At 33.0% G+C, this 20,455-nt stretch overlaps 1 protein-coding gene across 1 annotated transcript in view; it reads right to left on the bottom strand.

Annotated features, from left to right (window-relative positions):
- Positions 1 to 5,168: 5,168 nt before the first annotated feature.
- EPHA3 (EPH receptor A3) overlaps positions 5,169 to 20,455 on the bottom strand; it is a 68,623-nt gene continuing 53,336 nt past the window's right edge. Inside the window, exons 13-15 of the mRNA XM_015819961.2 lie at positions 18,982 to 19,175; positions 6,865 to 7,020; positions 5,169 to 5,294 (exon numbers count right to left, since the gene is read on the bottom strand). Coding sequence (XP_015675447.2) covers positions 5,189 to 5,294; positions 6,865 to 7,020; positions 18,982 to 19,175 — 456 coding nt within the window. The 3' untranslated portion in view covers positions 5,169 to 5,188. The remainder of the gene's footprint in view (positions 5,295 to 6,864; positions 7,021 to 18,981; positions 19,176 to 20,455) is intronic.

Raw genomic sequence — 20,455 nt, 5'->3', positions numbered from 1 at the left:
AATAATAATAATAATAATAATAATAATCTTGTTGTGAGCATCCAAAGGAAAATGAATGTTATGGATCTGTGTTTACTACTGAGGAAGGCTTGATCATTAGTGAGAATATTACAATAAATATACCTACATGGCTGAAGAGTACATTTAACCATTTGGGAATTGTAGTTTTTAGAGAAAATCTATTTGTCAAGCTTCAAAGAAACTTTATTCTGCTTCAGCCCTAGTTGTTTTTTTAGCTTGCCAACAGACCCGGGGGGGGGGGGAGGGATGAATGGCAAGAGCATTGGCAGCTGTGAGCTGTGAAGTTTTGAAATCAAGGTCACTCAGATTATTTACAAAATAACAAAAAGATTTCTCTCATAATAATTGTCTGATGTTTAATTGGGGAATGTGACTTGCACTGTCAGGGGAAAGGGGAGTTTCTATACTTTTAATTTACTGTTCTGGCACCAATTTAACCAGAGCTGATTTTCTATTCATCAGTGCTAATATGCTATACTCAATAAAGTTTTGCATTAGAAATTGGAATGTCTTAGCTGTTCTTACTTTGTTGGGATCATCCATTCGGAACCTTGACACTGTTGTTTGTTAACAATGACAAAAAAAAAACCTAGTAAAGTTAACTTGGCTTACCTTTCTATGTAATCCAAACCAGTGATTTCTAAACTGTCACTTAGTACAAAAGGAAAAGGTTCGTTTAAAAGGAAAGACACACCTCACTCTGCTGTTTTGGTTGTATTTTCCTAATGGCCTCAGTGGGAACTATAGAATTCAATTAATCAGTAGTTGAAAACTATATAAATGCTTTAGGAAAGAAAAAGCAATGCACTTCTACAACCGTGCTGTGCACCTTTCACTTCAATTGGCAATTCAGTTACATGAATGAATACAGCATGATCATTAAAGTGTTGCTTGGTTATACAGGAGAATTGTATTGTTATAAAATAAAGTATTATAAAGGAAGTTATGGCTTTCCTTCTCTGCATTTTTATTCATTTAGGTCAAGATGAAATATACATTATAGGAAACATTTGTAAGTTTAAACATGCACTCTGCAAGACTCCTATGTATCCACTGGATAAAATCAATTCAGTATTGCACATAAGACAAGAACCCCAAAAACATATGTTTGTTCTGTTATCACAATGTTTGTAACAAATATACTATTGTGAAGTGCCGACAATGCCATCGTGTTGAATAAAAACATGGATGATATAACACAAATGTTAGGTTCTATGAACAAACAACTGGAAATTAATCAATGTTGTTGTGTTTGACAGAGAATATAAAGTGAACAATTGAAAGATATACATAATAATGAAAAACTATAATAAGTACATACTGTTACATTTGAATATCTTGACATAAAATTTCCTGGAGATGGGAAATGGATGAAGAAATGTTAAGACATTCAAATACTGGTGGAAATAGTACATGACCAGTTATGAAGAATGAAAGTTTATTGAAAGAAATGAAAATTGCCATTTGGTTTATATGTAAGGAAAAACATACATGTAAACTGAACAGTGAGCATTTAAGAAATATATGTGATAAAATAATAAGTACCAACAGAAGAAAACATATGTGGCTCAGGGTTGAACTGTGGAGTCCCTGGTGTTCTCTGAGTTTGGTTATTTTCTTGCAGACATTTCATTACCCAACTAGATAACATTTTCTGCTCAACTATTTCTGAAAAAAAAAGGACTTACCTGAGATTTTTATTTAGATCCCTCAATGTTAATATTTCACATGAACAAAGATCAAAATTAAACTTCCTTAATGCTCCAAACAGATGTTGTTATATTTAGCGGTGGAGCAAACATCTGAATTCTCGAGCTAAACATTTGCCAAGGTTTAAAAGCAATCAAAGTTTTGTTGAATAGCATTTGTTGAATGGATTCTTTGGAATTCCAAAAAGAAGTAGAAGTCAAAATACAAGCCAATGATAAAGTCATAACCTTCATATAAAAACTGCAATTTAGTTAGAGGAAATCTTGGCAGGGAAAGGCTGTAAGGTGGAGAAAAGTATGGTGAAAATGCTGCAAAAAAGATAAACTATTAACTTTCTATTGTCATATCTCATGCTTTAATTTCTTTACTTAATATATATCTTTGCATGGTGTCTTCAGATATGCCTCAGATAAAACATATCTGAAGACACCATAAATTCTTAGTTTTACACAGTTAGGAGTGACATGTTCATGTTGTAGAAGAAACAGTAATGGGCTTGAGGAGTGTAGAAACCAAATTATTTTAATAGGAACAAAAATTGACTTTGGCTTAATTTCCCCTAAATGTGATTTGTATTATTGAAGCTATAGCTGTTGGACCCTAATCTAGCAGTAAGAATGATTTACAAATAGCCATCTATCCCGGGGAATTCCCAATGGAGCATCTTCATGGATATGAAAATTGACATCAAGTAAGAACATTCAGAAGTTTTAACCTTATGGTAAAGTAGTTTAATCTTACCATCTAATGCAATGAAGCCAAACCTAAATCAAAAATTTAGTTAAGCAGATGCTGCAAATTTAATGCAAAACCATAAAAACTTGTGCAAGTTTTAAACAATCACCTCCGCATTCCAATATGTAAAAATACTTTCATTATGTTTATTATAAAAATATAAATGTTTCCACTACAAATCATTTTACATTAGTAACAGGCCATCTATATTTGCACAACATAATAAACTAACTGAGTAAGTAATGCTTTGAAATAAATGTTAAAAGTAAATTCAGATTTGTGAGTTCCAATTACATCTATACATCTCGAGTTATTGGATTCTAAAGTACAGCAAAGACTATGTTATATGTTAACAGAAATAAATAATACACATAAAACAATATTTTTAAGATACAAAATCAATTATTACATATTATTTGTAATGACTGTTTTTTTTAAAAAAATTTTTGATGTAAATAATCAAAGGCAGGTCCTGTACAGGAAGATGGCCACAAAAATTCTATTTCCTCTACTCCACAGTTAAAAATTTTACACTGCTAAGTTTACATATGTACATGGGATAGGGAAAATGGGGGCTATAGAATGCCCTTCAGGAGTACAAAATTTGTAAGAAAGAGAAGACTAAGAGCTTTTTAAAAATCCTCTTAGGAGGAAAAGAAGTAATTCTCCTGAACAAACTACGATACCCATTCCAAGTAATGAGCATACTCAAAATAATGTTCCCTGGCATTACTAGATACTGCGATAAAATTAAAAATAGCTAAAACTTAAATCTATTTTGAAATTTTGATGAGCTTTTTTTTTCTTTTATAGGAACTGAAAGTTGATTGTAGGATAATTTTTCCACATGTTATTGTTCAGAAGAACAATTATATTATTTTTATTTTACCTTATTTCTTATTGGCTTGAATTTTTGCAATAAGGTATAAAGAATATTTTTTTAAAAGAATGAAGGAATCATTATTAGTATGAAAATGTTAATTTAATCCAATCCAATTTCTTTCAGAACTGTTATGCCCTTTCAAAACATTTTAACATGTTGTGTACTTTTCAAGGCCAGCAGAATATCATGAAAAATGAAATCATACTAGAGGGATATTAAAATTACAGAATGAGCAAAGACATTCCATGTATAACTAATATTTTGAATGTTACTTTATCCATTTTCAAATATGATTACATACTACGTTAGATGTCACAGTTTCTGCAAGTTTTGGATTACATTAAAATAATTGTTGTTAGTTACCATAAAAAAGGATGTTCAAAGAAGGCCAAATAGAGCAAAAGGACATGAATAAGATGGGAATTCATTTAAATAAAATTTTATAACCATACACATGCTGCATTGTAATAACATCATTATTTCACATATATTGTGACCAGTAATTTAAAGTGAGAAAATAATGTTTTCCAACAGATAGCTTCTATTGTTACTGATCAAAATACATGGTAGGTAATTGTGTTTTGTGTGTGTGTGTGTGTGTGTGTGTGCTGTGTATTCCATTGAGAAAGAAAATAGAAGAAATTCTGATTAACAAAACAAGCTAACAAATGGAAGACGATGTTGTTTGGATCGTTTCTACACAAGAACATCCTTGTCTGGAAGCACCTAAGAGTATCTTTTTTTTTAATCCTAGGGCAACATAAGCAAAGAATTCTACTACCAAGTAATCCATCAAACAGTTAAACATCTGATACACTCCAAAACTATCTGAATACTGCAACGTTTAAGTACATGCAATTAAATAGTTCCCCAAGAATATTCCCCATGTGAAATAAGATTGTTATATGGTTCCATGTTAAAAATGTTGTGCATGAAATTCTCCATATTTGTATAGGATGTATTATAAGTTTGTGAGCATTCTTGTATGCACATCAGTTCCTTTGTAGTGAAATTTTTATTAGGAATAAAATCACATGAGTTTTACTGATCTTCCCCCCCCCTTAAATATTGATGACAGCTAAAGTTTGAAGAAATTTGGCATTTGGCAGTCATTAATCCCAGTCAAAACCTATATAAATATAAACAAGAGGAACATTTTTAAAGGAAATAAATATGCATTTTATATATATAAAAAGTTTTGTTTTTAAAGAACACACCCAGGACAAGTATCTGTGAAGTATTGCCTTCATTTTCACCCAATTGTCATTCAGATTTACCATCCACAGTCAAAAACAAAATATTGCAACGATATCATTGCAGATATGGCTAGACAAGTCTGAGGTATCATCCTCGAATATGCTTACAGGAATTAAAGAAATAAAATGCTACGTGCCTATCCTTTCCTCATATTAAAAAAAATACCGTTTAATGCTGTTGACAGTCATTCCAAACACCGTATTACATCCACTGTTTCTTTTGCCTTTTATGATATTCAGTCTATTAATATTTGAATGGCTTAAGTTACAAGTATTTTTTAAACACTTTCTTTTTTTCTTCCAAATGCATTTTATGTTTGAGCAGTCCATTATTACTATAGGGAAGTACCCCTCCTTCAAGAATAAGAGATAGAAAATAAGTTTTTCATTCCTATTTTAAGGCAATTGAACTCAACTTTATGAGTCTTTTAATGGGCTGGAAATTTCACGTTTGTTGCAAATTGCCCCATTTTGTTGCAACAGTGCCTCTTAAGTCTCACAATTTTCCACACATTATCAGGACCTTTTTCAGTAATTTTTCGCCCTTTCTCCAGATGGGTCCTGAATGCTGGCATTTTGTAATTTACACAGGAACAGGGCAATTCTTTGTATGTATTTCCAGAGATTTAATACTGCTAATAAGTTTTTTCTGTGGTCCAACAATCGTCACCCCAACTTTCTTCATGTCACTGAAAAGTAATAGCAAAAACAGTTGTTGTAAGTTGTTTTGGTTCCTTTTATTATTAAATAGGAGGCAAGTGACTCACTTTACACACACACACACACACACACACACACACACACACACACACACACTGTAAATAGTGACTACCTTTCTCTGATCCTGCTAAATTTTAAGCTGAAATTTAGGACAGGAGAGGGAAAGAAGCCTATCCAATCTTCTAAAGACTAATCGTGCCAATTCCATTTATACCAACAAATGCATTATGGGTGGGTCTAAGTTCTAAGAAAACAGCCCTTCTTCTTTTTGGTATAAATGGAATTGGCCATATTTAGCCTTTAGGAGAATGGACTTTTCAAATATCTAAAAGGATGCCATCTAGAAAACGATCAAGACACACTTATACTGTTTCAAAGTACAGGATATGGGACAATGGAACTAGGTTATAAGAAGCAATTCTGCAATGAAATCAATTACCCAGAAAGGTGATGAGCGATTCTGAAATAGATAGGATCAAAGAGAGGCTGGACAACTGACTATGAGTGATACGTTACATTGGCTTCCTAAACTAATCAAGAGGTTGGACTTGGTAAGCAAAATAAACCTCTGCAGTCCTAAATATCATAAATTCTTTGAAAGCTGTAGTAACTATAAAGAAATTTCAGATCTTGCATGATTTGACTGTTATAGTCAAAATGTATGAGTTAGACAGGAATGGCAGCTACCCTGGATGTCAATAGCAAGTGTGCGTTCTGTTATTATGTGGATTTTATAGCACAAGGTTTGCTTATAATAACTATTAGCATGTAGGTGTTTGACTAAAGTGAATGAATTACTCCACTGATACTAGATTTCAGGTATGAACTTTCCTTAATCTTTATGATATCTATGTAACCTAAGTTAGAAGTATGAGATGCACTTTGGTGCTGTAATAAAATACATAGTATTTACAAGATGTCAAAGTGAACACAACTATATTGGAAAAAGATATTGAAAATATTCAAAAGTGTTATATTTAAAATACATTTAAACCCATAACACATTAAATCCATAGCTTTACTTAAATTAATCACAAGTTTCATACCAGAACTTGATGGTATAATATTCACAAAGACTCCTGGCACCACAGATATGCAAATCCAATGGTTATTAGCAGTGTGTAGATTTTTAAGTCACTAAGCCTTGGGAGATCTTGGTTTCAATATCCAGTTAATAAGGAGTCCCACTGTACATTGATTTGAAGGGCTCGGGGGAAGAGTAAGTGGAGATGGAGGACCAATATAGATCTTACTGAAGTCTTTGGTGAAAATATATAGCTATTACTAGGTCACAGAAAAAATATTTTTCAGGTCCACTGTTTCCATTTATTTTGGGATTTAAGGATGACCAGGATCTTAGAAGATTATTTTTCATTGAGATCCTATCTTCATTTTCAAAATTAAGCTTTAGCATTAAACATCTATAAAATGTGGATTTCTCAGATACCCTCCTAATTACCATGAGATTCAGTCTTAATTGGGTAAACTTAATGAGAATTGAAAAAAAATGTAATAATATATCTTTAATAAAATTCTTACTCTGAGGAAATATTGGCTATTGTATCACATGAACTGTATTCCACTCCTGTGAATATGTCTTTGCATTGCCCTATCCGAATACCATTGAGCCAGTCACCTGTTGAGCGGAAGGGTGAGATTTCAATGCTACTTTGGTCCAGTAGGAGATTTGATGGCCTGGAATAAAACAGAAGTAATAGTAAGGCAACAGAAATAAGTCAAGATTCATCTTCAAGCTAAATTAATTGTTAATGCCCACAGATGATCTATCTCTATACATGTACACAGCTGTCAAAGCAGAAGATATTTGGTTTTCTATTGGTTCCATGCAAAAAATCAGGAGTTTCAGATTCTTTTGAACAAACAAATTTCAGCTGGTTAAAATATTGCAATAATGGTTTTGTGCATTATACCAAATTACACCATTGTTCTAGAAGCCATGCTTGTTAACAGTTTATTGCTATATGCAATTCAAGGTATTGTTTATCACCTATAAAGTCTCGTAAAGCTTAGGGCCTGGTAACTTAGAAATGACCTGTCCTAATACTCACATAAGCTGTGTCCTATTAGGAGACAATCTGCAAAGATGAATAATTGTTCTTCAGGCCTATACTTGGCTTTCCTATTCCTATTTCCTATTCAAAAATGATTTCAGTATGTTTACTTTTATTTATGATTACTTTTATTAAATTATTTTATGTAACTCTGTCATTTGCATATTTAATACTTTCCTCCTTCCTTAAAATTTACCAAATTTACAATTTGAGGGAGCTCTCTGAAGCCTTTATCCAAAACTTTTGTAGATTATAAGCAGATCTGTGGTTATATTTGTTCATTTTTTAAAATATGTTTTATTGATTTTTAACATACACCTTAATATTTGGTAAACATCGTGTTGTCTGGGTTAGTGTTTAAAAAACAACCAATAACAATTAATTTCTATAATTCTATAGTCTATATAATAACTTTACTTGATTTTCTCTTCTTCCAATAATATTCTCTTTAGCCAACCTTAAATTAATACAGTTCTTATTTAAATAAATGACAATTAAATATAAACATTTTTCTCATATTTCTGCAAATAATAACCACATCAGTATAAAGCTTCTTTTCATTGATCATCTTGATTACCTCATCCTAAATCCTGTTTACATTCTTATTTAAATTTGTTTTCCCCACAGTATTCAAAACATTCTTACTGGTTAAGATTTTCTCAAAATTAGTTACACTTAAGTATTTAAATCTTTTTTCTCATACAAGCCATCACATTTTTACATTTCTCATATCTTAAAAGAAAATAAGAGCCAAAAAAAAGACAAAACAGAGAAAACATTTCTTATATAAACCATCCCAACATTTTTATATTTCTCATGTCAAGAAAAACACCAAACACAAAATAAAAAGAAAGAAGGCATACTATATTACTTTAGGGGCTTATTCCTCTTAAACTAATTTTCATTTATATTCAAAATCTTTCTATTTCTTTAACTATATTCAAACAAATGTTTAATTTTTAAATACTCCCTCTGATAATTCCCATAATCTAATTTCTTGATGTTCATTTTAGCCTTTCCCCCCCCCAACATCTTTCTTGTTCAATATGCTTCGATGAATCAAAGAGTCTTCCCATAAACTTATAAATGTTATTGCAAGTACAAAAGGCAAAACAGGTAAGATGTTTTTATAGGAAGGTTTTGCCCTTCATATTCATTGAAAATCTTTTCTTGTTGTTCTCCTGGCAAAATCCATTTTACCAAATCTTTTTTCTTGTCCTCAAACTTATTTTGTAATCTTAACATATAGTTTGTCTTTTCCATGTCCAGTGTTCCTTGTAGATTTTTTTCCATCTGGGTTAAGTCATATTTTCTAATATTGTTAAATTCCATCTTGAAATCTCTCTCCTCTGTCTCGTAATCACTTGTCTGTTTTCTCTGCTCTCTATTTTTATTTTCTGAGAATTTTTATGTTGTAAAGTTAAATTGGAGATGTGTTCATTTATGTTTTTAAGGTTATGTTTAATTTCCTTGAGACTACTGTTGTTTGGATTAGTTGCAACATAGCATAGATCTCCTTCTGGAAAGTATTTGTTTTTTCTTGGTATATTCTTTCTGCAGATCTCTGGTTTTCCATGATAGCCAAAAATCAGGGTTTTCTTTTCTCTGCAGATGGCTTTAGAGTCACAGATGAGTTAGTATTTGTAATCCAGAAAGATCAATTCTTTTTTTTAGAGTTTATAGTTCTCACTTTATAGAAAGCCCAAGATGTTTCCTTTTTTAATCACAGTTGTTATTTGTTATTAAGACATTGAAGGTCACCAAGATCAAATTTATCTTTTCCTGGGCCTTGCCAGTCCCTGTAGTAGAGCAGCTGTTGTTGTAATATTTTCACCCACCACTAGATGTCAGCACCAGTTCCTCCAGTAATAAACACTTATTTACTTATGTTTTGATGATATAAAAGGAAAATCTTAACAGATTCCACCAATTTCAAACATCCAAATTAAGTCATATTCTTTTTATTTCAATGTATTTCTATTCCCCCTGAAAGGTTTAATTTGCCACTTCCATTTGCAGGAGGGTGGGGCAAAAGATCTCCTCCTTCTCACTTTCAGAGGATTTTTGCTTCTTGGTTTTTCCCCCCATGAAATCAATTTCCAAATAGAAGAGAGAAAATTGCAGTTCCAAATACGTTGTTTACAGTCAGCTTAGAGTAATACTTTTGGACTTTGGTTGCTTGTAGCTTGGGCTAGACTCGGAAGTTGAGCTAACCTCTTCTCCTGCCGGTTTCTGGAGGGCTTTTCTTAAACTGATTGGATCAACCTTCCCCCCTTCTGTGTTGCCTCTACGGGGCAACTTCAGGCCCATTTAGGGTCTCCTGCCAGACAGAAATCAGCCGTAGTGAGTGGATCCCCGCAATGCCTCTGCTGCTGCACTACTGTGCAAAACCGGAAGTCCGTATATTTGTTCATTTCTAAAGAGCTGTGCTTTAATGAGATTCCTTAAACATTTTTAATAATATTTGTGTTTTATGAAGGACACATAGCATAATTTTCTCTATCACACTGCCTCCTGTCTCAGATTTTTTCCCAATTATTGCATTTGACAAAAAGTTTCTAGTTAATTTTGTTCAAAATTGTGCTCAATATTATAAAATTTCTTAAACAACAACAGCACAAGTGAAAGAAACTCAACATGAATAGATGTTTAGCAATGATGTTGTTGACAGAAGACATAGGTCAGTCTCTGTTTTCATTTTTATTGCCTGCGTTTTCCTTATATGGTAGAGCTGTGACATATTCAACAGTCTTGTGTTAAAATTGTTGACTCTAATATGAACTTCTGCCATTCCAGCCAACACATGTTGTACTGATACAGGGAGAAATGGTCTATGAACATGACTACTAACAACATGTTATAATGGAGGTAAAGGACAAGGTTATGCTTTTTTGCATCTCACATGGAATATTCACAAAGTGAAACTTACAGCTCTTTACATAACCTATTATGACACCTCCTAAACACCTGACACTTGAGCCTACCTGCCTCATTTCATCTAATAATAGGGCTGACCTTATCCAAAATTCCATAATTTCTTCCACTGAATGCCCCTTGTCGCTTCACACAGTCACAGAGCTATTAAAAAGTATTGCATGGCATTGGGGAATTTAGATTATTCTAAACATTATTATTATTATTATTATTATTATTATTATTATTATTATTATTATTATTATTATTATTGTTGTTGTTGTTGTTGTTGTTGTTGTTGTTGTTGTTGTTGTTGTTACATGAATATGGAAAATTCTGTTTTGGGAATACTATTAATAGCATAATATATGAATTGTATTATATCAACCATTGTAGTAAAAATTAGAACGTGCCCATTTATTTAAGCACCAAATAACCATCTCTTTTAATATGACCAATATTTAGAGTTTTCTCTTAAATGGCTTCTGGCTATTAAATAGCTGAGACTAAGCTTTGAGTGGACATGCATTTCTTCAGGATCACATATTCACATACATCTTTGGATTTCTGCCAATTTTCCTGTTTTCATTTCAAAAATAAAGAATAAAGAATTTTCATATGAACCATATCAAAAGTGACTAACTGCCTCCTGTTTGTTCCATGAAAATGACCCGTTTAATTTCCAGTTTACCTAAGAAACGTGCAGAAGCCCAAGGTGTATATAAAGCCTGAGAAGTTGTAATTAACCTATCCTCCTCCTTTTATTTTTTAAAAAAGATGCATCAATTTAAGCAGCTAAAAAAAGAACAAACTGAGGGGGAAAAACAAAGAAGCAGGATAACAATGTGCAAAAACTATTTTTAATGTTTACTAATATAATGAATTAAAATATTAACTAATTTTAATTCAAATAATCACAATATTGTGTAGGATGTTGTAACAAAGCCAAAAGGCTACTTTCTTCCTTGGAGAGGACATCTGGACAGTTTATCAATGAACAGGAATTTGTTTCTTGCTGTGAACAGTCTGTGATGTCTCCTCATGAGCACCAAGGGAATGCAAAGCTTTCAGAGCATCTGCATTTACTAGCTTCTAGCCCCCCCTCCCTTTGACCCAGCCCCTAGACAACAGGTCTAAACATGAAATTTATGGGCTGGGTGATATGCACCATAAGCTCACACTTTTACTAGACAAATTAGATAGACTGCAATGCGTACAACTGTAAATGATGTCCTGCAGGGTTCCACCTGATTTTTCACAGCTTTTCATAAATCAGGTCCTACTAGCATCAGACTGCAGCCATTAAAAAGAAATCATGGAAATTACATGTTTGCTTACTAGAAGTGAATGAATTTTACCCAACATATTTCTCCAGCTCTATTTTTGCCTTTCCTCTCTCCCACTTACTAGACTCTTAAATTGTTCTCCCTAGCGTGGTTCACACATATTAAGATATTTTTTATATAATTGCTATTGAACAGAACTCTAAGCATATCAGGCTGCATATGGTGTCCATAAATAAAAGGACAGTAGTCTACTCAACACTAACATTCCAGGGTATATGTTCAACCAACGGTCTCTTGAAATTGGCTTTTATGCACCAACCTGTTATGTTAACAGCTGGAATTAACCTTGTTCTTCTGCAGGAGAGCCCTGGTTTGCTGTCATTAAGATTAATGTTTTCACATTGCAAAGAATGTCTTGTCCCCAATATCATGTCTTGAAATAAACATATACATAGTAATGCTTTGCCTCCCACTGATATTAATCACTGTTCTGAGTGCATCAGCTGCTCAGTGAGAGATATCTCTATTTCAAACTGCTACCATCAAACCTTGCTTGTATTGCAGAGGTACCATTATGCTACTAATAAAATTTAATTTGATTTGATTTATTTGATTGTTATGGCTGCCTATTCCAAAAGACTTTGGGCAGTTTCCCAAATCCAGAAAAACAGTAAAAACAATTTGAAAGGATTGAAACCCACATAAGTAGTAAGCTGAACTAGAGCAATAAATAGTATAAAAATAAAAGAGGGGCCCAACCAAGCATAAGAATTTCATAAATCACAGGTCAAAGTCTGTGAACAAAGTCAAGTCTTAAGGCTTTTACAGAACTCTAGGAGAGTGGCTGCCATCCATATCTCTGGAGGGATGCTATTCCAGAGGGTATGGTCCATGACAGATGTTAGATAAGGTACTAGAGGGGTTCCTGGATTTATTTTCATTATCTTATTGACAGTTCACTACACTCTCATTCTAAAAAACAATCATAGCCATGGTGGTCCATGAAAATAATCCAACATAATATTGTCTCATCATACTTTTCATTAGGTTCAACCAACAGAACGCAAAAAGGCATGCAATTTTTTGAAAAGCGTAGAACTCCATTCAAAATCAAGCAGGTATCATCCAAAATAGAAAAAGGTAAGAAACCATCTTTTCTGTTACTCTGCAATTAGATAGCTATACTTTAACTATACTCAAACCATGTGTCAGGCACAAGAAACCAAGAGCTGGGATAGAGTTCAAAAGTCCTATGAGTTTATTTCATGCTACCCATATTGTACATAAAAATCTGATCTACTAATGGTTAAGGCAAGTTGGCATTAGATAAGAGTTAATGGAATGCACTAGAGGCTTGACTTAGGTCTCTTGTGGGAGGGTAACAACTCCAAACTGTTGATGTGGTTGACCTTGCCCTGGTCATCTCTTACACTATGCTGGTATTAAAATAAACTCAAGGAGTAGAATTCTGAACAAATTGCAAGATTACTTTATTGTCTGCCAGCTTAAGGAAACAGTTTTTCTTCTAATATTAATTTTATTGCCAAATGCACTAAAATATGTATCATATATTATCAGGAGTCATGAAAATGAATGACACACTAAGGAAGAAAAATTGTATAAGAAGCACTAGTTCTGGTTTTACAGCTATTTATACTTGCTTTTGAGATTGTCATTAAATAAACAATATGATCTTAGTTATTAAATATGATTAGTGTAGCAGGGATATTGCATGGTTCGAATAAACATGGCAGCTATGACCTTGTGAACAAAGAATATGCAATTAATACAAAAAGAGGCAAGATTTGCATTGTGTTGTGATTGACTTTTTGACCCTTATGGATACTCTTGTAACCTAATTTCCTCTGTTATGGCTATCCTGTACTCAATGATAATCATGCAGAAACATTTTTGAGCCAAGCTTCCATGTCAGCTTGCAAATCAAATGGCAAAGTGTCTATAGAAATTCTCAGTCATCCAGGTCATGGTTGTCCCAAAGGTGCTTTTTTCGCGAGGCAACTGGACAACAAAGTCCAGTTGCCTCATGAAAAAGGCACTTTTGGGACAAATGGCAAAGCCTTTTAGTTAAAAAACTTGTGATATTTGATTTTTCAAATTCTATTGCAAATACTGAACATCCTCAAATCTGCAATTGTCTACAATTGCTGGCAGATGCTTTTATTTGCACTTTGGTTACATTATGATCGCTGTACTGAAAACCTATGGTCGGAAATGGTAAAGTTCTAATTACTATTTATGAAGTGGGTGGCCATAACAATTTAAATAAATAAAAAAATAAATAAGCCAGTTGGAAGATGGATGATCCTTTTATATAATATTGAGTAGTTTTTCTAGAATTCTAGAATTGGTTCAATATTTTAGTATAGGTAGAGAAATCCTAGGTCAAATATTTGTCTCCCAAATCATTTGATCACAAGAAAAAAAGGTATTTTTTCCACAAGTAAGTGAATGGTCCATTTTTCCCAGATGAACCAAGTGTTGATCCATTAGTTGCAACAGGAATTGACCAACCAGCTTGTTGCCCAAATATGACATCATGGGCTGAGAGTGATTGGCCCAAAACAACCCAGCTAACTTCATGCCTAAGGAAGACTAGAACTCCTGATTTCTAACCTGGTCTCCTGGTTTCTAGTTCCTAATCTTAATCTAATCCTAATCCTAGCCCTAATTTTGGACCCCTACAGATCCTTACCTCTTTTCCAGAAATTGATTTTCAGAATGGAGTTCAAATAATCCCATTCTATTATAATGGGATAAACTAGAGATTTTTTTAAAAAAAAAAAAATCTATGAAGTCCCCAACTAAATCATATTCATTTTAAAACCTGATTTTTATTTTGCTACTACACTATCAAAATAGACCAGACTTGAACACTAAAATGAGGAATACTGAAATTATTTTCATTATAGGGTTATAGTTCACAGAATCTTGCATACTGAATGCACTTTTCTCTCCCTGCCTTTATTCTAAAGAGAATTAGGGACAGTAAAGTTTCAGATGCTTGCTCAATTTCTATTCTTGCTTTGGATTCAGATTTGTCTTATATGACCATTGCCTCTTCCTCATTTTCTTCAAGGTTATACTCATAGCCATTACAATTCTGTTTGGTTTTTGGACACATATCTTTCTAATTTGCAGATGACAGATGGATGTACAAACAAGATCCTTTATATATATATATGAAATATTATTTTGGGGTTAATATATATATATTAAAAAGAATATATATATATATAAATATAAACCACAGGGAACACAAGCAAATGCAGCTTTAAACCCAATAATGTAACAAATGACTAGAGCATAGGCTCCTCGTGAGAAAACATTTAGTGAAATGTAATGACCTCGTAATGAGAATGTGACTTTTGTGAATCACTTAATGGTTGGCTTTATAAATACATAGTTTGGAATAGCTAGCACTAAAAATGACATATTTATACACCAGACTTTAACCTTGTTGTCATTTCTACTGACTGTTGTAGTTCTGACTCTTAACCCTGGACCTCAACTTTGGATAATGGACACTATTAGATATTTCAACCTTCAAGTGAACTCTGTGTGTAAATATTGGCCTAGCTTGAGAATCTGCTTTATGTTGTCTTCAATATATTGTGACCTGTGTTTATGACATTATTAGGTGCTTTAACACTTAACCAACCCGCCATACAGACATGAACATAACAGATAGTCTATCTTCCATTATTTTATTTAATCCCCTTTGAAAGCCATACCACACAACTTTGAGAAGACTGAAAGCTTTTGTTGATACAAGCTTCCTTCAGAAACCATGCTGTGAATTGGCTTGTTAAATACGATTAAAATTGATCATACTTTGTTGCCTTTTGACAACCTGGAGCTTACTCTAGCCAGCTTTGAGCTCCTTTAGGCAGCCATTGTTTTGGGGAGAATTCCCTTCCTCCCCCAGAGTAAACCTGCTTCAGGATTTCATTTCCTCTGGTTTTTATGTATTTAGTAAGCAAATTTAATTTATTCTATTTAAATCCACAGAGATAACTAACTAATTGCTCTTTAGGCTTTCCACATTTTGCTGATTTTGAATTTTCATTCTAACTTTAACTTTTTTTTTTAAAAAAATGGCCTTTTGGGGAGGAGATAAGGAAGCTATGTTATTTTTTTATTCAGTTAACTGAAATACTTTAATTTAGCAACTTTCAGAACTGGAATCTCTAAGATAAATAATGAAAGAAGTTGTGCACTTGCCTACTTCATCAGGAAAAAATGTTTTTCTATGAATAGATTTTATTATTTCTTTCAACATTGTATTCTTTGATGAGAGATGAAAGGTTGGATCTAGGTTAATGATGATTCATATATCATACTGGGCAAACCATATAGCTCCAAATGCCTTGGGCTGTTACTAATATTGCTAATTTTGAACTGCAAAATGTTAATCATCTGCAATAATCTTGCAATGAATTTTCAGTGTTGCATCTTCCTTTCAAAAGATACAACTTATGCTTCCCCTAATTTTATGCAGCTATTCTTCTACCTACATTTCTTTTGTTTGAAACCATGGCTTAAAATATAACTGTAATTTTGTGTACTATATACAAAAAAGTCATCTCTTGTGGTTTGCATTTTTGCGGTCTGCATAGTTAATCAATGGCAAAGTGCTCTTTCATCATGCTAATCCTCACATACACTCCACAGGTATTTGCTGAATGAGAACATTGCAGAGACATTCCCACCTCTCCTTCATAAAAAGGAGACTGGATCATCCTGCCAGAGATGCTTCATAGGCTGCATGTTGCTACAGCTAATGAACACAGTAGCTTATTAACTATGTCACATAAAGTCCTGTCTAAAGCCCTTTTATCTTGGATTCATATTACCTCAAGAATATATTTTATAATATTTCTCTCCTTGCTCATTGTGGTAATCATTGGGTTAGAAAAGACCTTGTAAGTTTTCCATCCAATATCTACCCCACAAGAGAAACCTCACACCATTCCAGGCATGTGGCTGTTTACCTATGTAACCTTTGCTTAACCACCTCCAGTAATGGAATCCCTGGGGCTTTAGGAGGCAGGCTGCTACTCTCTATTGCTTAATAACTCTCACAATCAGAAAAATCCTTCTGCTATCACATTTGGACTTCCCACTGTAAAGTTTCCACTAATTGTAAGTGATCAAATGTAAGTGATGTAGAGAATAAATCCACATTCTCTTTCCTGTGATAGCCCTTCAGAATTGCAAGAGTGATATTATGTCTGGTCTTAGTCTCACCTTCTTTACCTGGTTTGTTTCAACATTCTTCAGAGGATTTAGGCTCTAGAACCCTCACCATCTTTGTACTTTTTCCAGTTAATCAACATCTTACTTGTATAGTGGTAACCAATTACCTAAGTGCAGTCTGACCAGCAGAACATAGAGCAGACTGGAACTATCACATTTATAACAGAGGAGCGAAATTATGGCCCCTTTATAATTTGTGGACTTTTAACTCCCAGAATTCTGGGAGTTGAAGTCCACAAGTCATGAAAGGGCCATAGTTCCCTAGCACTTATTTATAATTAGTAGAGATTCTTTCAAATTGTGCTGTTGATACAAATGCATTATCTGTACTGTTGAGAAACAGAAATTCTTCATTAAAAAGGCCTTGAAAGAACACTTTGCAAAATTTTTAAAAATTGAGAAGTTTAATGTTCAGTTAGAAATATTCTTAATTTTATGATTTTTACTATAAATCATGTACTATACATTGCCATAAGGCTAAGGTAGTTGATGGTTATTCAACTACTGAGATGTCAGGCTCTTCATGACCCCATGGACCATAGCATGCCAGCTTCCGCTTCCTCCTGGAGTTTACACAAATTCACATTCATTGCATCAACAACACTATCTAACCATCTCATCCTCTGCTCTTCCCTTCTTCTTTTGCTTTCAATCTTTCTCAACATTAGAGTCTTTTCTAATGATTAGTAATGGTAAATAAATAATAATATTAGTAAATAAAATAAATAAAAGAAACAGCTTCTATAGTAAATTAATAATTTTATAATAATATTAATAAAAATGGATACTATAGTACAGAATCTTACTAGCCTTCGGAACTGAATATTGCTGGAAACTATACCAATACTAGGATTACTATAGTCCCTTAATATAAGGAGCTTATTTCTGACAGATGCTACCAGGCCCCTCTGTATTTCTATTCTATTTTTTTCCCCTGCACTTTAGGAAGCAGCATAATTGTACTTTTTTCCTTTTTCCAATGCATAATGGAAGCATATAAACAAAAAAAAACCTATTTTACTCCCTCATTTCAATTAGTTATTGGCAAACTTACAGTAAAATTTTATTGATGCTTGTGGGGTCTAGGATTGGGAGTGGATGAAGATATCTAATGTACAGGTTCTATACTTCTATCCCACCTCAAAAGAATGCAAGTTATTATAATAAATATATTGGCTTTTTGTATTTTATTATTGGTGTTTTATAATCAGGCTTAATATTTATAATTATAAAGCAATACACCAGGATCTAAAAAAATATTAAGTTTTAAATAGAAAACAGTAACGAAAATGTTCAAAATGAACTTTCTCTGAATAAAACCCCAAAATTTTATATGCAGAACTTCAGATATTTGGAACTATCAAAAAAATCAAATAAATTATGGTTATTATTCTATTCTAATAATAGAATAATACAACCCCCAACTAATAAAACTTGAAAGATTGTTCTCTGGTTTTTCACTGCACTCAAAATTTAAAAGACCATGCATATTGAGGAGCAAAATACAACACTGATGTTTAAAATCAAACCAATTGCTACAGTTAGAAAGATTTTTAAAATTATTTAATGCTGCACATGGAGCTATTGAAAAAATACTTCAAAAGTATTTTCAAAGTAGTAAAGGAATTATGCAAAATTAATCTTCAAGTACATAAATACATTTTTCTTTCTGAGAAGGATTTGGCCTCAGCAGTGAATTGTGAATTGTGTTTTATTTTAGAGGTCAACAAATATACACATGCTGCTTGAATTCCACTCTTCTCAGCACACCTAGGCTAATCAGCTTCTGAAATTTAACTAGCATTTATGATGTACTTTTAAGCTTATATGCTGAGAAATACATAGACAAACGTACTCCCTGACGCACAGTAACAATCTTGACATAAGAGATAATGATAAATTCTTCTGATGTTGTGTCAATACTAATTCAACATGACCACTCAGTTGCAAAGTCTTGTTCTGATATTTTTAAATCAAGCCTAAAGAATGCCCTGGAATGCACTATTGAACGAGGTATTCTGTCTCCCTAACTAATATTTCACAGCAAACATTTCCTTTGCCACATATTCAAGTTATATAGCAAGTTATAAATGTATAGATTGTGTCACCTTGCAGCTGCGTTGGTGATAATTTTTAAACTGCTGGGATTACGGATAAGCTTGTCCAAGATGCTGACAATCTGTTCAAACTTTGGTCTGTTGTTTCTGTCTTTTTGCCAACAGTCCAGCATCATCTGATATAAGGCAGCTGGACAGTCCATGGGTGGTGGCAAACGGTATCCTTCCTCCACTGCTTTAATTACCTGCACAAGGAAGACAGTTTGTAGAAGCTGAAGGACATTCAGTTCACTTTTCCTTCTTCGGTTCTGAAAATGATATGCATTACATAATCCAATGTGGAAGTTTAGTAATTAAACAGATGTATTTTATTCCTAACTATTGTGAATCATGCCTATTCTTTTTCATCTCCAAAATAAGCCACTTGACAATACAGAGATACAAAACATGACGGAAAAAGCAGAGGATAATTACATATCTTTGAAGAAAGTGACACTCAATCTTGTCCAATGTTTAAATTTGATTAGACCAAATACGACTCAATTTATACATTTCCTACAGTACTAGCTTAATTACTCCGAAGAGAAAACATCTGGATCACTGCTGTATATTCATCCCCACCTCCTTCAATAGTCTTATAGGAATTGTTATTTGAGATCATATGAACTTACAAAATTGCTTTATACCAGTCCATAGTTTAGCATTATTTACAATGACTAGCAATGAATCTCTTGGGCTTCAAATGGAGGACAGTTTTTCATCTTTAACCGGATTAGCCAATGACTGAAACAGAACATAGCCAAAAACACAATAATCCTGCTTCTAATATTTAAATATTTCAGAATCTTAATTTATCTAAAAATCTTGCCTTGGATAAGATCCAATAATCCATATATAGAAACTCAATATGCAGGAAGAATCCTATTTAAACTACGTTTGTTAATATAGAAATATGAAAATGTAAATCATGATTCAGATGAAAAGGCCAGTATTCAGCTATTAAATATCCATTATTGGCTAATGCCTTAGCATTACACACAAACACACACACACACAAACACACACACACATGCCTGCATGCATGCATGTATGCAGTTTGCCCCTTGATATTTCAGAATTTCAGATGGAGAAGATGTAATATTTGTAGAAGTCCATAAATATTATTAAACTAAGTCTGGAAATATTGTGAACCGCATGATTAGCAAAATTTTCATAATTACCATTTCTATATACTGAGGTTTTGATTTGAGTAAAGCTGTAGTTTGGTTTATTGGTTTCAAATCAATCAATCAAAAATATCAGAAAATGATCCAAAAACAGCAAAAAGCTTTAAAGGTATCTATTTCCCAAGTTCTTTTAGGGGGAGCAATTATTTCTAAATCATATTTATAATTTTATTATTGTACTACATATTCAATTATGCAACAAAATAATACATTGACATTAAGCTGTATACATACAAGGTTGAACATATATTTATGATAAGGCAATATATTAAAAGCTGCTAAAAGGTTTTCAGAGCCAA

This window comes from Protobothrops mucrosquamatus, unplaced genomic scaffold (assembly GCF_001527695.2).
Source record: "Protobothrops mucrosquamatus isolate PMUCROS unplaced genomic scaffold, P.Mucros_1.0 scaffold1028, whole genome shotgun sequence".
NCBI classification, from domain to species: domain Eukaryota; kingdom Metazoa; phylum Chordata; class Lepidosauria; order Squamata; family Viperidae; genus Protobothrops; species Protobothrops mucrosquamatus.
This window is presented reverse-complemented; position numbering and strand designations above follow the sequence as displayed.